The following is a 22,984-nucleotide window of genomic DNA, read 5'->3' on the forward strand; positions in this document are numbered from 1 at the left end:
CCAGCGGGAGAGGTTTAGAACCCCTCGTCTGGTTTGTCTTTGACTCAGTGAAATTCAATATTCAGACTTATGAAAAATTTAAGACATGATTTATTCAGAGACATTATAATGCAGATTGTATTTCTATTAATTTGTTTGCTGGCCTTTTACCTGGTGCTACCTTTGTCCTTTTTCTATTACTTATTCAACTGTGCCTTGTTACCTGGTGTTACCTGTATTCTCTTCTGTTACCTGGTGTTACCTGTATCCTCTTCTGTTACCTGGTGTTACCTGTATCCTCTTCTGTTACCTGGTGTTACCTGTATCCTCTTCTGTTACCTGGTGTTACCTGTATCCTCTTCTGTTACCTGGTGTTACCTGTATTCTCTTCTGTTACCTGGTGTTACCTGTATCCTCTTCTGTTACCTGGTGTTACCTGTATCCTCTTCTGTTACCTGGTGTTACCTGTATCCTCTTCTGTTACCTGGTGTTACCTGTATCCTCTTCCGTTACCTGGTGTTACCTGTATCCTCTTCCGTTACCTGGTGTTACCTGTATCCTCTTCTGTTACCTGGTGTTACCTGTATTCTCTTCTGTTACCTGGTGTTACCTGTATTCTCTTCTGTTACCTGGTGTTACCTGTATCCTCTTCTGTTACCTGGTGTTACCTGTATCCTCTTCCGTTACCTGGTGTTACCTGTATCCTCTTCCGTTACCTGGTGTTATGTCACGACTAGTATAGCGTACCTGCTATCGTTGGCACTACTCGGAGGAAGGCGCGGAGTCTAACGTGCCCCTGGTGTTCACCAGGGACCCCCGCAAGGAGGTATGGGCTTAGCTGCAGGAAACACGCAGGTCGCGGTCCTTCCACGAGTCAGATAGCGAAGCACGAGAGGAATGTCAGACAGGCAGGTTCAGCAATGATGCGGGCAATGCAGGTACACAAGGAGAATCCGAGCGGGGTGTGAATCAAGCCGGGTCGATAACGTTCTGACAGCGAGGTACAACAGGGAGATCCAAAAGGGGTAGTCAAGGCAATCCGGGTCACAATGGTCACAGGCAAACGGCAATAAACTGGAGGAAGGCAAGGGTCAGGAAACAGATAGACTCAGGAATACTGGAACGCTGGAGGACAGGAAAGGACCTGAAACTCTGGCACAGGAGGTGAGGTCAGAGGGACTTAAATAGTGCTGCTAGCCAATGCCCTCAGCACTAGTAGTGCTGTCATAGCTGTAGCGCCGTAGCGCTAGTCATCCTGTAGCGCCGTAGCGCTCTCTTCAAGCAGCGTCCCGTTGCCTAGCAACGGGGACGCTTCTGGGTCTGAGCTGGACGGCCGGGCGGAAGGGGAAGTGATGCGTCTGGTTGCTAGGCAACCAGACGTTCTGTGTGGACGGGCGGGCGGCCGCCGAGCGGCGCCTGACATGTTACCTGTATCCTCTTCCGTTACCTGGTGTTACCTGTATCCTCTTCCGTTACCTGGTGTTACCTGTATCCTCTTCCGTTACCTGGTGTTACCTGTATCCTCTTCTGTTACCTGGTGTTACCTGTATCCTCTTCCGTTACCTGTATCCTCTTCCGTTACCTGTATCTTCTTCCGTTACCTGGTGTTACCTGTATTCTCATCAGGAACCTGGTGTTGCCTATTACCTGATGTTACCTGTATTCTCTTCCGTTACCTGGTGTTGCCTATTACCTGGCGTTCCATGTATCCTCTTCTGTTACCTTCATCCTCCTCCTCCTCATCAGAATATATATATATATATATATATATATATATATATATATATATATATATATATATATATATATATATATATATATATATATATAATCTACATACATATAGTAGGTTAATTGGCTGCTATCAAAATTGACCCCAGTCTCTCTCTGTCTGTGTGTATGTTAGGGAATTTAGACCGTAAGCTCCAATGGGGCAGGGACTGATGTGAGTGAGTTCTCTGTACAGCGCTGCAGAATTAGTGGCGCTATATAAATAAATGGTGATAATGATGAGAGATATGTATAATATAGCTATATTGTACATGTTACTTGTGTCCTGTGATATTACCTATACACCTGTGCCCTGTTAGCTGTGTCCTATGATGTTACCTATACACCTGTGCCCTGTTAGCTGCGTCCTATGATATTACCTGTGCCCTGTTAGCTGTGTCCTATGATATTACCTGTGCCCTGTTAGCTGTGTCCTATGATGTTACCTATACACCTGTGCCGGCACCTGTGTACTGTGATATTACCTATACACCTGTGTCCTGAGATATTACCTATACACCTGTGTCCTGTTACCTGTGATATTACCTATACACCTGTACCATCCCTGTACGTGTGATATTACCTATACACCTGTACCATCCCTGTACGTGTGATATTACCTTTACACCTGTGTCCTGAGATATTACCTATACACCTGTGCCCTGTTATGTGTGATATTACCTATACACCTGTACCCTGTTACATGTGATAATACCTATACACCTGTACCCTGTTACCTGTGATATTACCTATACACCTGTGTCCTGATTGCCGCTTTAACACCGGGAACTCATTATCGCCATTTTATATAACATACATTTCAAATGCTGGCATTTTCCGTAGTCGCACTTGATAGCTAATGTAGTACTAATATATGACATTTTCCCTATGAGCCATCATTGGGATAAAGTGACCGTTATATCAGTGACTGGGCTTCAGGTACAGACCCCCGGTCCCTTCATCTCAGCAAAACAACAGCTGATTCTGTAATGTTGTCTCTAAGCTCGTCCAGTATGGATGTCAGACGGTGACGGACGCAGAGCCTGGTCGGACCTGAGATACCTGCTGCCTTCTTCTTGTCCTGATGTGTTAGACGTATCATCTGGCCGAAACTGCAGATCATTAGCAGACACCGCTCAGTCACATGAGGACATGGCTAAAAATATCACAGAGAGAGGAAATGTACCTCTTTCTAATATCCTCCCTGCTGGCTGCCTCCTTCCTGTCTCATCCACTGACAGAGTAATCGCTCAACCTACACTACGTATGGTACCTAGACAACTGCACCTAATTGTCATAATACAATTCTATTACACTGTATACAGACATAGAACACTACACCCCCAACATGACCTGACCACTGGACATGATCATAATACAATTCTATTACACTATATACAGACATAGGACACTACACCCCCAACATGACCTGACCACTGGACATGATCATAATACAATTCTATTACACTATATACAGACATAGGACACTACACCTCCAACATGACCTGATCCCTGGACATGATCATAATACAATTCTATTACACTATATACAGACATAGGACACTATACCCCCAACATGACCTGACCACTGGACATGATCATAATACAATTCTATTACACTGTATACAGACATAGGACACTACACCCCAACATGACCTGATCACTGGACATGATCATAATACAATTCTATTACAGTATATACAGACATAGGACACTACACCGCCAACATGATCTGACCACTGAACATGATCATAATACAATTCTATTACACTATATACAGACATAGGGCACTACACCTCCAACATAACCTGATCACTGGACATGATCATAATACAATTCTATTACAGTATATACAGACATAGGACACTACACATCCAACATGACCTGATCACTGGACATGATTATTATTATTATTACTTTTTGTTTATAGGGCGCCACTAGGTGTCCGTAGCGCCGTACAGGGACAAACAAAATTACAATACGAGGTGAGACAGCACAGTACAGTAAACAATAATCACAGTAACTCAGTGAGTTAAAAGCACAGCTAGAGGGGCGGAGGAGGTGAGAGAGGAAGGTCCGCCAATGACGGAGTCCAAGAGGGAAAGCACGGGTGACAGGGAGACCCCCAAGGGGAGAGGAGGGAGCGAGAGGGGACGCGGGAAAGAGGGTCCTCAAGGAGGAGGGCTAAGTAGCTGGAGAGCAGAGTTAACAGTGGTGAAGACAGGAGGAGAGAATACCCTGCTCAAAGGAGCGTACAATCTAAGGGGTGGGGTAGACAGACAGAGAGACACGGGGGAGAGATGGAGGAACGGAGGATAAGGATAAGGGGGGGAGGAAGAGGCAGAAGAAAAGGTAGGAAGTTAAGTGGGAGACTAGAAGGCTTTAAGAAAAAGGTGGGTTTTTAAAGCCCGTTTGAAACTGGACAGATTAGGGGAAGTTCTGATGGAGGGAGGGAGCTTGTTCAAGTGGAGGGGGGCAGCACGGGCGAAGTCTTGGATATGCGCGTGGGAGGAGGTGATCAGGGGGGAAGAGAGGCGACGGTAACTGGCAGAATGAAGAGGGCGGGATGGAGCATGAATAGAGAGGAGGGTGGAGATGTAGGGTGCAGTGGAGTTGGCGAGGGCCTTGTATGTAAGAGTGAGGAGCTTTAACAGGATTCTGTAGGGGAAGGGGAGCCAGTGAAGGGATTGGTAGAGGGGGCAGACAGAAGAGGAGTGGCGAGAAAGGAAGATGAGCCTAGCGGCTGCGTTAAGTACAGATCGAAGGGGAGCGAGATGAGAGTGGGGGAGGCCAGTAAGGAGGAGGTTGCAGTAGTCCAAGTGGGAGATGATCAGAGAGTGAATAAGACATTTGGTGGCATCTTGGGAGAGGAAGGGCCGGATGCCAGCGATGTTGCGCAGCTGGAAGCGGCAGGATTTAGCAAGAGAGAGAATGTGGGGGCCAAAGGAGAGAGAGGAGTCGAGGATGACACCGAGGCAGCAAAGTTGGGGGACAGGGGAGATAGAGGTGTTGTCGACAGTGATAGAGAGGTCAGAAGGGGACGAGGTGTGAGTGGGAGGAAAGACTATGAGTTCAGTTTTGGTGAGGTTAAGTTTGAGGAATCGAGAGGACATCCAGGAGGAGATGGCAGAGAAGCAGGCGGACACCCTAGAGAGGAGGGAGGGAGAGAGATCAGGAGAGGAGAGGTAAAGTTGAGTGTCATCAGCGTAGAGGTGGTAATTGAGGCCGTAGGAGCTGATGAGTTCACCCAGGGAAGAGGTGTATAGAGAGAAGAGTAAGGGTCCTAAAACAGAGCCCTGAGGGACCCCCACTGGAAGGGTGGACGGGGGGGAGAGAGTCCCAGAGGTGGTGACAGAGAAGGAACGGTCAGAAAGGTAAGAGGTGAACCAGGACAGGACAGGGCCGGAGAGGCCAAAGGACTGGAGGGTGTGGAGGAGGAGGGGGTGGTCAACGGTGTCGAAGGCTGCTGAGAGATCAAGGAGGATAAGAAGCGAGAAGTGGCCCCTGGCTTTAGCAGAGAGGAGATCATTGGTGACTTTAGCCAGGCAGCGCCGGTGCTAGGGTCCTTGGCGCTCTAGGCACAGTGTGAAAATCGGCACCCCCCCTGTCAAAATTGGCGCTGCGCTTCCCTCCCCTCAGCTCCCCATGTCTTTCTTTAACTTACCTGCATGAAGCTGCTCCTCTCTGCTCTGTCTTCTCCCCTCCACTCACAGACACTGTCGGGCCGTGATGATGACGGAGCGGAGGGGAGTAGCTTCATGCAGGTAAGATTCATAGCCCTTTCCCTCCTCTCCTCCCCGTGGATTTCCGTTTTAAATGACCATAGTCATTTTTTTTTAATTTTGAGGCGCCCTGCAGAGCCGGGCGCCCTAGGCAATTGCCTAACCTTGCCTAATGGGAGCGCCGGGCCTGTAGCCAGGGCAGTTTCAGTGGAGTGAAGGGGGCGGAAACCAGCCTGGAGAGGATCAAGGAGGGAGTGTTCAGAAAGGTAGGAGGAGAGACGGCTGCAGACGAGCCTCTCGAGAATTTTGGAGGCAAAGGGGAGAAGAGATATGGGGCGATAGTTCGAGGGAGAAGTGGGGTCAATATTAGGTTTCTTTAAAATGGGGGATACGAGAGCATGTTTGAAGGAGGAGGGGAAGATGCCGGTGGAGAGGGAAAGATTAAAGAGGTGAGCGAGGTGGGAGCAGGTGGTGGGGGAAAGGGAGCAAAGAAGGTGGGAGGGGATGGGATCCAGGGGACAGGTAGAGGGAGGGGGGAGGATGAAATGAGAGAGTGGACTTCCTCACCCGTGGTGGGGCGGAAAGAGTGGAGGGGAAGGTGGCTAGGGGGGGAGGACGGAAAAGGGGGGGGGGGTGGATGAGAGAGTGGAGGAGGAGATTTCAAGTTGGAGGGCCTCAATTTTAGAGGAGAAAAAGGAGGCGAAGTCAGAGGCGGTCAGGGAGGAGGGGGTGATCATAAAACAATTCTATTACACTGTATACAGACATAGGACACTACACCCCCAACATGACCTGATCATAGTACAATTCTATTACACTGTATACAGACATAGGACACTACACCCCCCAAAATTGCTATAATTCTACTAATTGTTTAATGCGTGGATCAAGCGAGTACTATAAGTTTAGTACTATATAATAATGATTACTGAGAGTATAAGCAGTGGATAATGTTTGCAGCTAAAGTGGACAGAAGGTGCATCATCCACTGTCATAGGAGGTCACAGTACAGTCTCACACCAGCAGAGGGCGCCTTCCAGAGTTGTGCTTCCTGTAGTTGGTCCCATGGGTAATAACCAGTGCTATTGGGTTGAGGAAGAAATGCTCTATTCTTCTCTTATAAGATACGTTCTGGGACTGGAAGTGTTTTCTATGAATGGATCTGGAGTTAGTGAGAGTCTGTATAGACTGCAGGCAATAGGTCTGTAGTATAGAGGCCTGTAGTGATCTTTCTACATCAGTAATTTTATACCCACTGTAATTGTGAGTCTCTGCTGGGCCCTTTTACATAGTAACGTTGGAACAGAGAGACCAATGTTTGACTGTTTTATGTGCTTATAAACTGCATGTGAATAGGACATTCCAAAGTGTGTTCCAGGGGTTAACCCCGTCCCTGCCGGAGAGGTTACAGCGCTGTGCGTGTTAACCCTGTCCCTGCTGGAGAGGTTACAGCGCTGTGAGTGTTAACCCTGTCCCTGCCGGAGAGGTTACAGCGCTGTGCGTGTTAACCCTGTCCCTGCTGGAGAGGTTACAGCGCTCTGCGTGTTAACCCTCTCCCTGCTGGAGAGGTTACAGCGCTGTGCGTGTTAACCCCGTCCCTGCCGGAGAGGTTACAGCGCTGTGCGTGTTAACCCTGTCCCTGCTGGAGAGGTTACAGCCCTGTGAGTGTTAACCCTGTCCCTGCCGGAGAGGTTACAGCCCTGTGAGTGTTAACCCTGTCCCTGCCGGAGAGGTTACAGTGCTCTGCGTGTTAACCCTCTCCCTGCCGGAAAGGTTACAGCCCTGTGAGTGTTAACCCTGTCCCCCCCGGACAGGATAAAGTGCAGTGTTGCAGTCTCTGTAGATACAGATGAGGAGAGGCAGAATGATCTTGGCTGAGATAATGAGGGATCCTGCGGCCTCTGACGCTGTGATGTTATTATCTGCGGCTGCTGGACGAGGCCCAGAATCCTTCCCTGGCAGCAGTGACTGATCCCAGCTCACTCTTACACAGAGCTGCTGGGCTGGCGGGTATTCTAGGTCCTGGAAATGGACGGTTCACTAAATCCTCTCCAGGGGGTAAATGTATCAAGCTGAGAGTTTGCCGGCGGGTTTGAAAAGCTATCATTTTGTAGAATGTACTAAATAAATGATAGCTCGAATCTGATTGGTTTTTCAAACCCGCCCGAAAACTCTCAGCTTGGTACATTTACCCCCAGGTGTTTTCAGGTTACCGTCTCTGTGACCCCAGCGCCCTATTCTGAGGGAGCAGATCCACTGAATCATATCAGAGAAATGAGATTATTGAAAGCACCGTGGCCTGACAGATCGCTGACCCCGTGGCCTGACAGATCGCTGACCCCGTGGCCTGACAGATCGCTGACCCCGTGGCCTGACAGATCGCTGACCCCGTGGCCTGACAGATCGCTGACCCCGTGGCCTGACAGATCACCGGCCCGGTGCTGGAAGGACATACTATGTATTCACATATTGTATTATTTTATATGAAACAGTTAACGAAGAGCTGCAATATATGAGACGATCCATTATTATACTACTGCCTGTGAGGCGTTACCCCCAGTCCACCGAGTCCTACAAAGTCTTTGTGCCCCGTGTTTAATTCACGTCCAGGTACAGCCAGTTCAAGGACTGACTATAGCATTTGATGGATGTATGGTGTAGAGGTGCCGATTATAACATCCATAGTTATTCCAGCAATAGGAACAACTAAAGATATTTCAAGGGAGTATTTTTTAGTGGACTGAACACCATTTTGCCATCGAAAATGGGTGTTTTACTGCTTCATTCTCAACGCATCAGTGGGTTGACGCTGGTGATGGCCACAGTCCTTTCTGCAGAAGAGGCTCTATTGTTATTTATACAGCAGCGGGTTATTCCGCCACGCTGTACAGAGACTATGTCAGACCCTGCCACTGCGGAGCTTACTGTCTGTCCCTACCGTATAGATACACGCACGGTTATGTCTTAGGATTGGGGCAGCACGGTGGCTCAGTGGTTAGCACCTCTGCCTCACAGCGCTGGGGTCATGAGTTCAATTCCCAACCATGGCCTTATCTGTGAGGAGTTTGTATGTTCTCTCCGTGTTTGCGTGGGTTTCCTCCGGGTGCTCCAGTTTTCTCCCACACTCCAAAAACATACTAGTAGGTTAATTGGATGCTATCAAAAAATTGACCCTAGTCTCTCTCTCTCTCTCTCTATGTCTGTCTGTGTGTGTGTGTGTGTGTTAGGGAATTTAGACTGTAAGCTCCAATGGGGCAGGGACAGATGTGAGTGAGTTCTCTGTACAGTGCTGCGGAATCAGTGGCGCTATATAACTAAATGGCGATGATGATGATTGTGGGAGGAAGGCCGCACATGCATGGGGGTAGAATATACAAACTCCACACAGATATTGCCTTGATCACTATTGAGCAATGCTATCCACTGTGCCACTGTCCTGCTACAAATCCTCCACCATATTAAAGAAGGATGTTTTCGTGCATCGCCGTACATGGCGTTAGTATAATCAAGCCAGACATAGGTCACATAAGCAAACAACAGTTCCCCAAAAATGTACACAGCACAAATATCTGAGAGTTTAGGACGGTCGGAGGAGCGATAACACAGATCTTGTCACATGACCTATAAAGTACAGATTACTGCACGCTGGGTCCTGCCTGCAAATGATGACACACAGCAATCTGTATGGACTATGTAAAGATCAGGGGCTAGATTTACTAAACTCCGCTATTGGAAAAGTGGAGATGTTGCCTATAGCAACCAATCAGATTCTAGTTATCGTTTATTTAGTACATTCTACAAAATGACAGCTGAAATCTGATTGGTTGCTATAGGCAACATCTCCACTTTTTCTAACCCGCAGTTTAGTAAATGTACTCCCAGGTATTATTATTATTAGAATCTGCACCCCGATAACAGAATACATTTTCTAAGAACAAGCAGGAAGGCTGCAGAGTGGTTTGTGGTGAGGCATTGTATGAAGAGGTGTTCTCTAGATACTCTTATAATATGGAGATCTACAATGGTTTGACCGGATTGATGAAGTGCCTGGATTAGTCTTACATAACCTGTGGCTCTCCAGTGGTTGTGGAGCTACAAATCCCAGCATGCCGGACGGTGGCCGGAAAGTGGCAGCCGACCTACCATTGGTCTAGGGGGAGAATAGGTGACTTCACCTGCTGCCGTCTGATGCCAAATGCTGCAGAGTTGGCTCTGTGGCGGAGGGGACTGGATTCTACAACAGCTCTCACAATCCTTGGCTTAAGAAGGAAAATATCTGGGCCAAACATCTACGTGACTGCCTCAGGCCGGGCCTATGAGGTGAAGTCAGCTCTTATTGCCCCCCGGATAATCTCGGGTGTTGGCGGAGATGTAAAAAAGACAGTTTATCTTCAGTTATAGATATTCTTATTAATTGTTGCTGTGCACACAATGAGGATGTTTTTGTAGCAACGCAGTTATGTGCTCCACCTTTCAGATGGATCGAGGGGGTTAGATTTCCGGCAGGACCCATAGGTTCATGGACCATGAAGGTGGCATTGACGGAGGGGAGGAGTTTGGTGGAGTGATGACATCCCTATTTAGGTAGGGAGTAGGATGGTGGAGATCGGTTCACGTCCTGATGGATTTGTGTCTCCTCGTTGGTTTCAGTGGGAAGAGGATTTCCAGGCAATCGCTGAGCAATGTGATAAGAAGCTTCACGCCAAGCACGCAGTTGCCACACGTGATAGAGACGGCTCACTCTCATGATTAACATAGGCCATAAATTAGGCAAAAGGCAGATTTTCCCCCACGCGGTCTCACTTATATCGGGGTAGATTGTCCAGTGGTGAGGGTGTCCAAATCATTGCGCCCCATGCAACAGTTGTAGGTAAACAGGTTTATAGATACAGAGTGGGGCGGTGACTTCTTCATTACATACAAATAAAAACATAAATGATAAGGGGGTATTCAATTGACCGCAAGTTGGTTTTTTTCCCCCCGCAGCGTTAAATATAAAAAAAATTCACCCGCTGGTTTTAACTGCTAGAGCGACCGTTTTTAGTTAACGCAGTGCGAATACCCATGCAATTCAATTGAAAAAGAGGGAACGCTGACCCTGTGCGTTAATCATTGTGTTTGCGAGTTTTTAGGGGCGTGAAGGGGAATTTTAACACGGTCATGTATAACACATAAAAAAGGGTTTGCATACATTTTCATACATTAGATTTGATTACACATTATTAATATCTACATTACAGTACATTCTTTAGCATATTTTTTTATTGAACTATTTTTTACCATAGAATACCATCTATACCATGTCAAAACACATTAGTATATTCATATTTGTACCAAAAACATCCATAAATATATTTAGTGTTTTTTTTTCAAATTTTTTCATAAGAAATCAACTTTTATATTTTATGTATTACTGATAAACATGTTTTTATCTTTTTTTATTTTTTTTTATTTTTACATGATTTCAAATTCTTAGGTTTTTTATTTTTATCACACCCCAAAGAGGTGCGAGATAAAACAGCATATTTGCCAGTTTTACCCGCCGCGTTAAAAAACAATTGAATAGCTGTTAACGCGACTGCCTCTCGCACACCCTATACTTTCAATAGACCTTCTACTGGAGCGTGAGAGGACCGTTTCATGAAATAAACCGTAGCGTTAAAAATGGAATTGAATCGCGGGTAAAGTTAACACGCTGGAAAATGATAAAAAAAACTGCGTTTAAAAGACTTAACGCGGTCTAAAAGAAAAACTTGCTTTAAATTGAATGACCCCCTAAAAGTCTTTCTGCTGATGTAAAACAGAACTGACCCGTGACTTCCAGTCGGATCTCACGTTCATATCATTACGCACATCATTGTTTTGGGGCAGTAGTAATTGATCTTTGGGTGACAAAAAGAAAATGCATTAAAATAAAAAACAAAAACTATTTTCAGCCCGTTATATACAATTAATAAATGACCAGTCGCTGAATTCACAATGGACCCAGGATAATTGCAGCAGAGGAATAAGTAACATCCCGGCATGTTTCTGGGCGAAGTTCCCCTTTAGTGAAATACGTGTTTGAGACGTGTGATTTGCGACGTGGGCGCACGCAGAGCGGTCTGTGCCTTAGCTGCTGTTTCCTTTCCCCATACAGAGGAGGATGCAGGCGAGGGACCAGCACAGGTGGTCTCTAACCACAAGCAGTGACCAGCACCTACAGCCTTGTTATCTCAGTGCTACAAGCTTCCTGACAGCCGGGATATGGTTATATATCTAATACAGGTTAGAGTGTCAGCTCTTTGTCCTGAGTGGGCTGGGCTATGACGTGGTGTGGAAGGAAGTGAGAGCAGGTTGTATTTACTAATCATGTGGGAACCAGGCTCTATAAACAGCCTCATGTATACGAAGAGACGGCCGCGTGTCTCGCAGGTCGTTTTGCGTAATTACTCATCAATTTCAGCCAGTGGCTCCATTCACAAATCTCTTCTACCGGAGACAGAGAAATCTGGTTATACCTGTGTTCAGTGTGTTGTAATTTACACTTGTTTAATCAAGGCATTTACTCGGACTGATAATTTACGCTGCACAATTTATCTATTAAATATTCTAATATTTCCCTGTGAGTGGACTTCCTGTGATTTGGTTAAATGTTGATCTAAGAATAAATACGATGAAGTCTGAGCCGCGCCAACTTGTTTGGTTATTTCTTTATACACATCTCACAGCACTATATACAATCTAGTCAATGTACTATATACAAGCTACTTATAGCACAGGTTACAAGTAGGGCGCGGAGAGGCAGGCTAGGCCCAGAGACGCAGGGTGTGGAGATATGCAGGCTAGACACAAGGCGCGAGGAGAGGCAGACTAGACACAGGGTGCAAAGAGATGCAGGCCAGAGAAACAGACTAAACCCAGGAGACGCACAGAGAGGCAGGAAAGATGCAGGGCGCAGAGATGCAGGCTAGGTGTGGAAACGCAGGTCGGCTGATAGAGGCAGACCAGACGCAGGGTGAGGAGATGCAGGGCGCTGAGAGGCAGAATAAACCCAGGAGACGCACAGAGAGGCAGGCCAGACGCAGGGTGAGGAGATGTAGGGCACTGGGAGAGGCAGGCCAGAGACACAGACTAAACCCAGGACACGCACATAGAGGCAGGCCAGACACAGGGCACAGAGAGACAGGGAATGGAGGCGCAAAATAGACCCAGGACGCACATAAAGGCAGGCCAGACGCAGGGCACAGAGAGGCAGGGTTCGGAGATGCAGAATAGACCCAGGACACACACATAGAGGCAGGCTAGACGCAGGGCACAAAGATAAAGGCTACACCCAGGGTACGGAGGCGCAGGCTAGACACAGGCCACAGAAACGCAGGTTGTGGTTTAGGCAGGAGCAAGTCATGAGCCAATACTGCAGCAGCTTGTGCAGTGGAGGTGACTGATTCTGAGAACGAGGTGACACAGAGGGTAGGGAGTTAGTGAAAGTGTCACAGACACACGGGGAGGAAGAGAAAGTGAAAAGGATGCAGCACGCTGAGCACTGCTGCACAGAACACGGTTACCACATGCCATGTACACGACGTGGACCAGGCAGGATGCCATCACGTGCCATGGTGAGAAACATCATTATGTAGGGTTACGTTACAGGGGAGTACGAGAGGCACCCGGCACAATGTAACTCTTATATCCTCTTACTTCTTCTATAATCATCTTACAATTAATAAGTTCAAGAATGAATTTGTTTTGTTGCGTGAAGGTTGTTCTGTGTCCCAAGCTGGCGGTCTACAGATATAGCTCTTATACGGGGGGAAGTGGGTGCTGTTTGTAGCTGACAACTTATATGTATGATATCTTCTCCACCACAAAACTTCCTCTGCAGTTTACATGGTTACCACCAATTCAGCATATGAGAATGATATAGTGTATAGTGTGTATATATGTGCGTGTGTGTGTGCATATATATATATATATATATTATACACACACACGCACGTAGTCCAGACCTGGAGAACAGACTCTCCAGACATCATTCCCTGGTGGATGTACTCTTATATATCTCGGAATGGGAGTTTTTTAGGGTGTGGTTTTACTTTACTTTACTTTTTTTTCATTTTTTTTTTATCTATTGCTAATGCTGAACCCCATTTAGTCATTGTGTTATGAGCTATTTAAACACTTGGTGAACTCAGCTGGGGAGTATATAGTGGAAGTTGCTGCTCAGCGAGCAGGCGCTGGTTGGGGCCAACATGGAAGGGGTGGAGACATGGGAGAGTGGGATCCTGAGGTACCGGGCTGTATTTGAGGGTAAAGGAAAGAGTGTCAGGGAGGTGAGTCCCAATCTGACACACCCCAATAAATTGGCTGCTATTGGGGATGTCGGTTCAGAAGCAGCATTGCTCGAGCAGGACACTTCCTCCAGTAACCTGGGGAATGACTGCTCTAGTAACGATGGGGACAGTAGAGGAGTGAAGAGCAGACAGGTGATGGTGGTAAAGAGGTTAAAATTTTAGGAGGACAAATAGGGTAATCTTTCGGCAAGGATGTGAATGCTGTGTGTGTTCATATTCTCTGACACGACATATTGTGGGTGGAGTAGATAGATTGTTGGGTGGCACTGGGGTGGACATAGCAGTTGTGGTCCAAACAAAGAAGTTACGGAAGAAAATGGACATTATTCAAAAACTATTTCAGATAATTGGGCTGTCAACTCCAAGCAAGGTCCTACAAGGTAGACTCGATGTCTTCAAGACAATAGTGGGACTAGAAGTGATAACGTTGGAGGAGGATTATGATATAGTGAATGTATCTAAGCTGGCACATTGGGCAGTGAATATGAAATACAACTATAGCATGTTTAGGAAAGACAGGAAAGGATGGAGTTTGTCTATATGTAAATATATCGCTGAGGAAGGTAATGGTCAGCAACATCCAGACATTATTATGTAAATATTTGGTATATAATAGGATCCAAGTGGTTTTGCCAGAGTAAGCGGATTTTTCTTCAACGCTGAAAGACAACTAAGTACCTTTGTTAGGTGACGGAAGAACCAGCTCGAGGAGTTGATGTTAATGTATTAATTTTATCTCATAAAACAGATGACACTCAGGAAATAGTGATTAGAACATGGTGACTTCTACTTTGTATTTTAATAAACCCTTATATAAAGTTACTATGAAAGCCATGTGTTCTAGAAAGGCCAGATTTGAAGAGTTGGCACAGGCATTAATGCTGAGGCTGATAGGTCACCTTCACGAATCGTTTGTTACAGGTATATACACCTTTTATGGCATCAAGAGTTTTAGAAATAAAAATGACCAATGTGGCTCAACAAGATTGTAGTAAAGAGGATACAGAAAAAAAAGAATGTTTCCGTTTATAAAATAAGTTCTTGTTACGATTGGCTCATGAAGTATCTTTGGCGTGACAAGCAGGAATCAATATTGTCTGGATCAGAACTGTTACTAGTTACTAGAAGGTGAGATTGGATAACTTGGAGCCATTCTCATTGACCACTACTGATTGAGGAACCCAAGAATATCTGTCAGCCTAGCGGGATTTCTCCGCCAAGAACCGCAGGAACTGCAAGACATGGAACAAATGTGGGGTGAAAGCCATACACTCCACAGCATACCATCCACAGACAAACGAATGGTGACACCGGTATGGAATGAAGAGGTGAAGACTGAGAGAAGTTCTATCATATCTGTATTTCGAGAAGTACCCCAAGAGTCCTAGCCCGTGCCCATTTCAAGCTGAGGGTTGTACAGGCACAATGCCAGGAGACAGCTTTCTAGAAAGATTCAAGCTTCTGTTCTCTGCTGTTGCATTGACCGTGCAAATTTAGGTTTTGCCAAAAGAACAGGGCTTGGCGGTCACAGGCAGAATGAAGTCAGCATTGGGTTAAGGGAAGACGACCATTGCTCAACACACAGTGGATGGATGAGTTACTGTAGTTTGTGCGGGAAATAACTGTAATAACTTAAAGAAATAAAACATCACCCATTGCACCTTGGGCCGCTGAGCAGGAGGGATCCTTACATTGGAACACGTTGTATCCGTCCACGAGACCGTACTTCCTTCATACAGAATATCCTGCCAAATCACACAGCGGCATATTCATACAAGTGCGGACATAGAGCAATAGGAGCTGGAGCAGCCATCGTTATCGACACTGATGACATAGTGCAGAAACACAGGATTGAACACATATGCACTGAGAAGAGCAAAACTGGTGGAATATCTGTTGCAACATCCCTCAAATGTTACTGAGGAGTAAATACTGGCGAGGAAGACTTGCATCAGCAGAGCCAAGCAGCATGATTAAACAAGGAAACGTGGTTTGGCCAACAAATGTTGATGGAAAGGATTCGAATGGCTTCTGAGGTCCCGTTGGGATTGGCACCTCAAGAGAAAGGGCGAAAGAGAACCGAAGGCCTCAAATTGTGGTGAGTTTAATGAGGGCAAGGAACAAATCATGGCTCTCCTGTAGTTATTTCTTGTTGAGTTGGATTGAAAATGCTAATTTTGTGTTTTTAGATCAGCCCCCACAGACTTAATGTTACCTAAACCAAACTCTCTCTTAACGCTGGACAACAGGGAAGATAGAGAGATCATGCAATAAAATTGCACTGTTATTCCTTTCATTATAGATTAACATTATACGCTGTTTTTAGTGTTTTCATAGGGTGAAATATGTGCACGGCCCGTAAGGTGGCAGAGTCAACTTAACAACCATACTATGTAATAATGTAAATGTTTATAGAATAGAATCTGCTATAGTAAGAGCTTACTATTCCATGTAGCGCTGTTGTTAAAGTGATGATGTCATAGCCACTAAGCGCACTTCCTTTAATTACAGCAATATCTCTCCTTTCTTCCTCTCAATTTAAACTGTCAGTAGGATAACTAGATTACAACAATACACTAAGAGCATAATAATGTAGTAATTACACATGAGAAGGATAATACTATAATAGTGGAAGAGGAGAACGGTTAGATGGGGGATAATATATCCTACACTATATTATTATTATTATCTTTGACTTATAAGGCGCCACAAAGGGTCCGCAGCGCCGTACATTACATATACAGAACCAAGATACAACATGATACAAAAATGTATACAAACACGGGTGACAGGGTAAAGCAAATCAGATTATATCTGGGACAGTTAGTGAAAGGGATGGTAGAAATTAGCCAGAAGAAGGCCAAAGCTTAAAAAGACAGGGAAAACAGGGCTATTGAAGCAGGCCAAGAGGTACAGAGGGTGAAGGAACAGTAGAAGGAGCACACAAGGAAAGAGGGCCCTGCTCATGAGAGTTTATATCTTAAAGGGAAAGTGGAGACACAAATAGGGTGGTACTAACTGGGGGAGAGAGCCAGGATAAGGGAGTTAGGAGGAGGACTGATAGACTTGAATAAAGAAATGAGTCTTAAGGGCACGCTTGAAGCCTTTGAGAGTAGATGCTAACCTGATGGAACGTGGAAGATCGTTCCATAGCAGGGGAGCAGCCCGGGCAAAGTCCTGAAGACGAGAGTGAGAGGAGGTGATAAGTGAAGTAGTGAGGTGGCGGTCACAGACAGAGCGGAGGGGGCGGGTAGGAGTGTAGGTAGAGATGAGATTGGAGATGTAGGGAGGGGAAGATTGACTAAGAGCTTTAAAGTTGAGGGTGAGGAGGATACTGTAGATTATAAGCAATTATGTGACCACATAAAGAATGAGGTTGGAGGCTGAATATATGAATTTTGAGTTGTCTTCTAATGTCCTTTTTATTTACAGTATTTAATTGCTTATTTTTAAGTGCATTGGTTGACATGCTCCCATTTATTTCTGTTAGGTATTAGTTGTGGCGTGTTATCTTCTATATTATTAGAAATGGATTCATTTATACAGTCTCTGTAGTGGATAAGTTTCAGATCGGTTTGCATGGCGGAAAAGTTCTGAGGCACCCCACAAAACCACGGACGCCTTCAGATGCGCTCTCCTGATCATTGAGATATCCTGGTCTGCAAACCAAAATCTTGGTTTTGTTAATCAGGCGTACTTCGTGCCTCCTCCTTGTTACTGTTCCACAATATCGAGGCTCATTGCTCATCCATCCAGGTCGGCCCGTCATCTAGTACACTCCATCCATACTAGACGCAGTATGTGGAGAGTCCATCCTGGTCTGCCCATATTCCCAGATGGTCCATCCAAGTCTACTCTTCATTTCCTATGGTCCATCCATGTTTACCCTTCCCCGACACACCGCGCGGCCCGTCCAGGTCCTCCCGACGCGCCGCCCGTCCAGGTCCTCCCGACGCGCCGCGCGGCCCGTCCAGGTCTGCCCGTAATCCCGTCTGGTTCCTCCAGGTCTACCTCACACCCCATCCAGTCGAACCGTGTCTGCCTGACACCCCGTCTGATCCATCCTGCCTGCCCATCCTAGTCAATATTGGTCACTCTAAAGTTTGCAGAGCAGTTCCTTAGAAATAAGTGTGTGGTCTGAAAATGGGTTTTTGTAGCAAGCACTCTTGTGATCCCCCTTAATAAATGATTCTCAAAATTGTGTATTTCGTCTCGCTCAGGCTGCATCCAGACCTCGGTGTCTACATCTACATTCCTCAATCGGTGTCATTCCATAACTGTCCTTACATTACCCACTTACTACACCTGTCCCGTTCTCCAGTGATTCATGTGATGACAGCCTGGATGTTCTAATCCACCCTCCAGCGTTCTCATAAAGCCGCACCGGCGGGGAGAGGAGTGGTGGATGACAGATTAATAAATACCAGTTGTGAGTGACTTGGAGATCAGCACACAGCTCAGACGTCTCCCAATGTGGCGGTATCATGAAAAATAATTTTAGCATGTTGTATTTTTACTTTTAATATAGTTTACATTTCAGTGAACAATATTATTAGCACATGACAAAATCCTTGGTGTGTGTGTGTGTGTGTGTGTGTGTGTGTGTGTGTGTGTGTGTGTGTGTGTGTGTGTGTGTGTGTGTGTGTGTGTGGTAATTGGAAAACATGAAACAACAATAATGTGGGGAAAAACTCACTTAATCATATTGACCGATCCCCTGATAGAAAGTAACCAGTAACCCTTCCTTACCCATCTGTAAGACAACCTGCTCAGCCAATCGCCTTCTGTACAAAGTCTCAGGTTCCTGCTAGTAACGTTTGTGACCGGATAGGCTTACTTTGCCACCCGGTCTGTAGGGGGAAGAAGACAGGAGAAGGGCTGTTCTTCTGCACAGTTTATCTGGGTTTTCTTATCACCGTCAGTAGCCGACTGTTGCTGACCACTCCGACTGGTGTCACCTTGCCACAAGACACTCGCCACCTCCGAATGCCAACTTGTGCAATAGTTGTAGGAGAATTCAGCTGCCACCACCGGACTCCTTTTGCGGCATCGAGAACTGCGAAGTTCTGGGTTACATGGTATAGCTGCTGCAGCACCTCTTTGCTGTGGGCTGGCTGGTACCCCCTGACCGCCGTGGATCAGGTCATTATACAGCAGTGCCATGTAGATACACAATAATGATTTATTTAGTAAAGTTTGCAGATCTAGTTTTGTACTTAACCCATTATTTAATAATTGCCCAGGAGCTGGACTCTCACGCTCCTACAGCAGTGACGGGGTTAATTCTAGCAGAGGTGCACGAACACGGCTCGGCTGGTAAAATCATAAGTAAAGAGTTGCTGTATAGTGACATCATTTTTTACGAGTCTACCATGTCATTATAGACTAATCCCCACTAGCATGTTAAATAAATCATTCTGCTACATTATTATTACAGGTGTCAAGCTCCAGGGGATTGGTTTCCATCCAGTAATCCTTTCTAGCAGCCGGGGGCCACTCTCCTGTCTTACGTTTCTGATGGTTTAGCAGAAACTCTGGTCTGCACGCTGTCAGGGAGATGTGAGTCTGGGGGCTGCTTGTGAGCACCCCGAGATGACCTCTTCTGGCTTACACTGCAGTAACTGACGGGCAGATACCGGATTATGGGGCACATTTATCATTTAACGTTGAAATAGAGAAATGGTTATCAATCCTTATCGGACGGATAAGTATTGATTCATTTCTCAAATTTATCAAAACCGGAGTACAGAAACAGCAGTCCCGATAATCTGCTGTGGAAAAAAAAATCATACTTACCTGCCTCTTCGGAAGCGCTGTCTTCGGGTCTTCTCCTTACTCTTCAATTGCGCATGTCCAGTTCCAAGAACTGGACATGCGCACACAGATCCCCTCTCTGTCTCTGCAACGATAGTTGCAGAGAGAGAGCGCTGAGTGACAGGGAGGGATCATGTGATCCCTCCACACATGCGCTGTACAGCTCTGCTCTCCGGAGCAGAGCTGACAGCATTAGATTTCCTCATGTACGCCAGCTGCAGCTGGTACATTAACATGACAAGTTCCCGAAAAAAATGTTTTTTCGGGACTTATTAGATTGCGGCCAGGAGCAGTCACCATTCTGTTGAATGGTGACTGCTCCCAAAAACGAAGAGGAGTGCAAAGCAGCAGATATCCATGATATCTGCTGCGATGCACCCTTAATAAATTTGCGGAGGACACTGTGGGACCTTAATTATCCGTTAAAAGCACTATCGTGCTTTATTAAATATGCCCCTAAATCTGAAGAGTGTAAGTTGTGTAGAAGTGTTTTCTGTATAGAACCATTATACATGTATCATTCACACACAGGGAAACTCGCAGGTGCTTTGGATCTGTATATGCGCTAATCCCTGGATACAGAAACCTGAGCTCTCTTTTCAGAAATGTCGTCATTGTTTCAGATTCTTTGGGCCAAATTCACAAAACAACAACGTCAGATTTGTTTTGAATTTTGTCTTGTATATGTTTAAAAAAATACACTGCAATCATTTCTCTCGATTTTAATATTAATTTTATGGGTTGGGTATGAAACATTGACAGTTAAATGGTACTAGCAATAATTTTTGGCGGACCCGATCGCCCAAGGGAATCCAGCCCTGTGATGTACAGCTTTAAGCTAGTTTGGCATTATGGCAGGGTTCCCTGACTATAGTGCCCAGGATGACAAAGCCTAGAGCTGGTTATAGTAAAATTGAGGGTACCCCATGCTTTTTGTCCCCCCTACCCCCATGATTTTGCTAGTACTAGCCTAGGCTTGCAGCACTAGGATTAGTTAAGCTGTTTGGGAGGGAGGCACGCCATTTTGTTTTTTACATGTATCGCCGTTTTAAATCTAGTGATTTATGTCGACATTTTGAATGTCCACTTTACAACATTGTACACATTTTACATGTCGACATTATAGCAGTGTCGAGATTATGAACGTGTAGCCATTATAACCGGTGTCGACCTTATGACTGTCTACATTATGGTGTAGACATTTCCACTGTCAACATTTCAACTATATCCCCCAATTACAACGTAAGTAAAATTGCAGCAACAATCGTATAATACTGATCCGCTTAACACCATATTTACAAAGGTTAATCTGGCAATATATTGCGTTAATCACGGTCTTAAGGTATTGTGACTGTATCTATCTTATAAAAATAAATTTGCTGTTTTGTAGGATATGTGTAAATTTTGTACTGACGAAAAGCCTTGTATCTGCCAATATATAAATATCACCACCCAGTTAATTGCTAAAAACATCAGCTTTTTTCTCCAGAAATAATGCTAGTTGGATCTTCATTTGTGTTTGGTGTATCTCCTAGCATTAGGGAGACCTTTACGCTGACTCTAAGGCTCTTCATTGAAGTATTTCTGTTTCTGGTGTACATTACATCTGAGATGCATCTAGAGTGAACGGCATGTCGTTAATAGTAGTAGATAAGTCCAGAGGTCTGTACATTTCTGGCCCTTTTTAATTTTCACGTTTTTAGAAACGTCTGCAGAAAAGCCAACCCGTCAGTATGTGGTGCTAGATGCAGAGCGAGGCAGGTAGCACAGCAAGGAAGACGCATGGGTGCTTCAGTCCTTTATGAATCTTTATTTGTGCTTCACCGTAATGGCTGTGATGTTCTCCTGTAGCCGCCATGTTTGTTAACGTGGCGATTGCACTGTCTGTCTCTGGTGACCTATGCTCTCTCAGGGCTCTTAGGGAGCACCGTTGCATTAGCACTTAACCTGACTGCCCCCAGCCATCTCCGTCAACGGTGTTTAGCGGAGGCCGGATTTATGCCTGGGGTGGGGATTTCCCAGCTCCTGAAGGCCTCACTACTTCTATGGTTGCCAGAGAAACAAGCTTCGGAAAAGCAGAAGAGTTATTGAGACTCTTCATCCGTGTTAAATTACTCTGTGATATAAATGGTTTGCCACGATACACAAACCCGCTGTTAGCTCCTGGAGTATTGTGATACAGATGTATGTTTATGTGTAGTGTGTGCTAGAAACCCTGATGGTACATTTATAATGAGCTCCCAGTTTTTGTGTATAGGAACCTAATCCAAAGTATCCTCTGTTCTGATAATCTCCTGACACCTTTACATATAGATTTGTGAATTTTCGCAAGTAGGTTGCTCACATGTTTACAGGTTATTTCATTGTCTTAAAATGTAGAGGTGGTTGAATCTTTTGAAACGTTTGCTTTGATCTTTCCTTTAGTTTGTAAATGAATTGTGGGTTATCGATGCTAAGGCGACTTAATTTGGTCTATGTCTCCGTAGGTGGAAAGCGTCCAAGCATCCAAAGACATCGCCTCAGTTCCTAAGTGCCACTTGTCCTCAAACACCAGCCGCCCGCAGCTCGCACACAACGGAGAAGTGGAGGTAGTCGGCGTCCAGCTGAAGCCCGAGACACCCACTCCCGAGAGAGTGAGTCCCGAGCTCGTCCAAAGGGAGCGGAAGAAGTGCGAGTACGTGGAGGAAGGTCTTACGGATGGGGGGACTGTGCTGGAGAATGGGCGCTGTATGCTGAGTGACGGGCTGGACTCCGAGGATATGGATGAGTGTGACACACTGATGATCTCCACTCCTAAGAAGAGAGGTCGGAGGAGTCTGTCGGACAGCGCAGAGAAAAGTGAGTGTCGCTGTCACGGATGTGGAGACATCTGCCAGAGGTTTCTGTAATCTTCACATATGTATATTAACCTGCCGTTTAGGACAAGGATAGAATCAGTAAGCACCGTAAACCTGCTGTACATCTTGTGCAGTAGATGTTGTTTAGTGTTTTATATCCTTCCCACGTGAGGATATATATCATCTCTCTGCTCATTGACAAGCTGATTGTACACTTAGATTAGAGAGCGTTTCCTGCAGCAGCACTGGCCTTCCTCTGAGCTTTCTAAGAAGAGGCGCGAGGCCTCACCCAGACATCCTGAGTAGACGAAACACCCGAAATAAGCAGCTTTCTCATGTGAGTTCCGGATACCTCGAGAACCGCTTTATCACCACATAACATGGACGCAGCCAGCATTCTCTTTTACTGGTCTTTTCATTCTTTATATTTGCAAATGTTCTGCTTCTGAAAATAGGAGGCAGTGGGGGAAAAGTGAAAGGGGAACAGTACAAAACCCAAACACTATTTCACAAGGTCGTCCTGCTTCAA

The 22,984-nt window shown here is 45.7% G+C and overlaps 1 protein-coding gene across 7 annotated transcripts in view; it reads left to right on the forward strand.

Moving 5' to 3' along the window:
* Positions 1-22,984, forward strand: part of DNMT3A (DNA methyltransferase 3 alpha) — a 132,377-nt gene that overhangs the window by 17,011 nt on the left and 92,382 nt on the right. For 6 of the 7 annotated variants that reach the window (XR_012689509.1, XM_075201092.1, XM_075201089.1 and 3 more), the window contains exon 3: positions 22,105-22,456. Coding sequence is in view for 6 of the 7 variants with exons in the window: in XM_075201092.1 (XP_075057193.1) it covers positions 22,105-22,456 (352 nt within the window). In the remaining variant the exon portion in view is untranslated. Of the gene's footprint in view, positions 1-12,964; positions 13,070-22,104; positions 22,457-22,984 lie in introns of those variants that run through there. The other variant, XM_075201090.1, reaches the window with a different exon arrangement.

This window comes from Mixophyes fleayi, chromosome 3, assembly GCF_038048845.1.
Source record: "Mixophyes fleayi isolate aMixFle1 chromosome 3, aMixFle1.hap1, whole genome shotgun sequence".
NCBI classification, from domain to species: Eukaryota; Metazoa; Chordata; class Amphibia; order Anura; family Limnodynastidae; genus Mixophyes; species Mixophyes fleayi.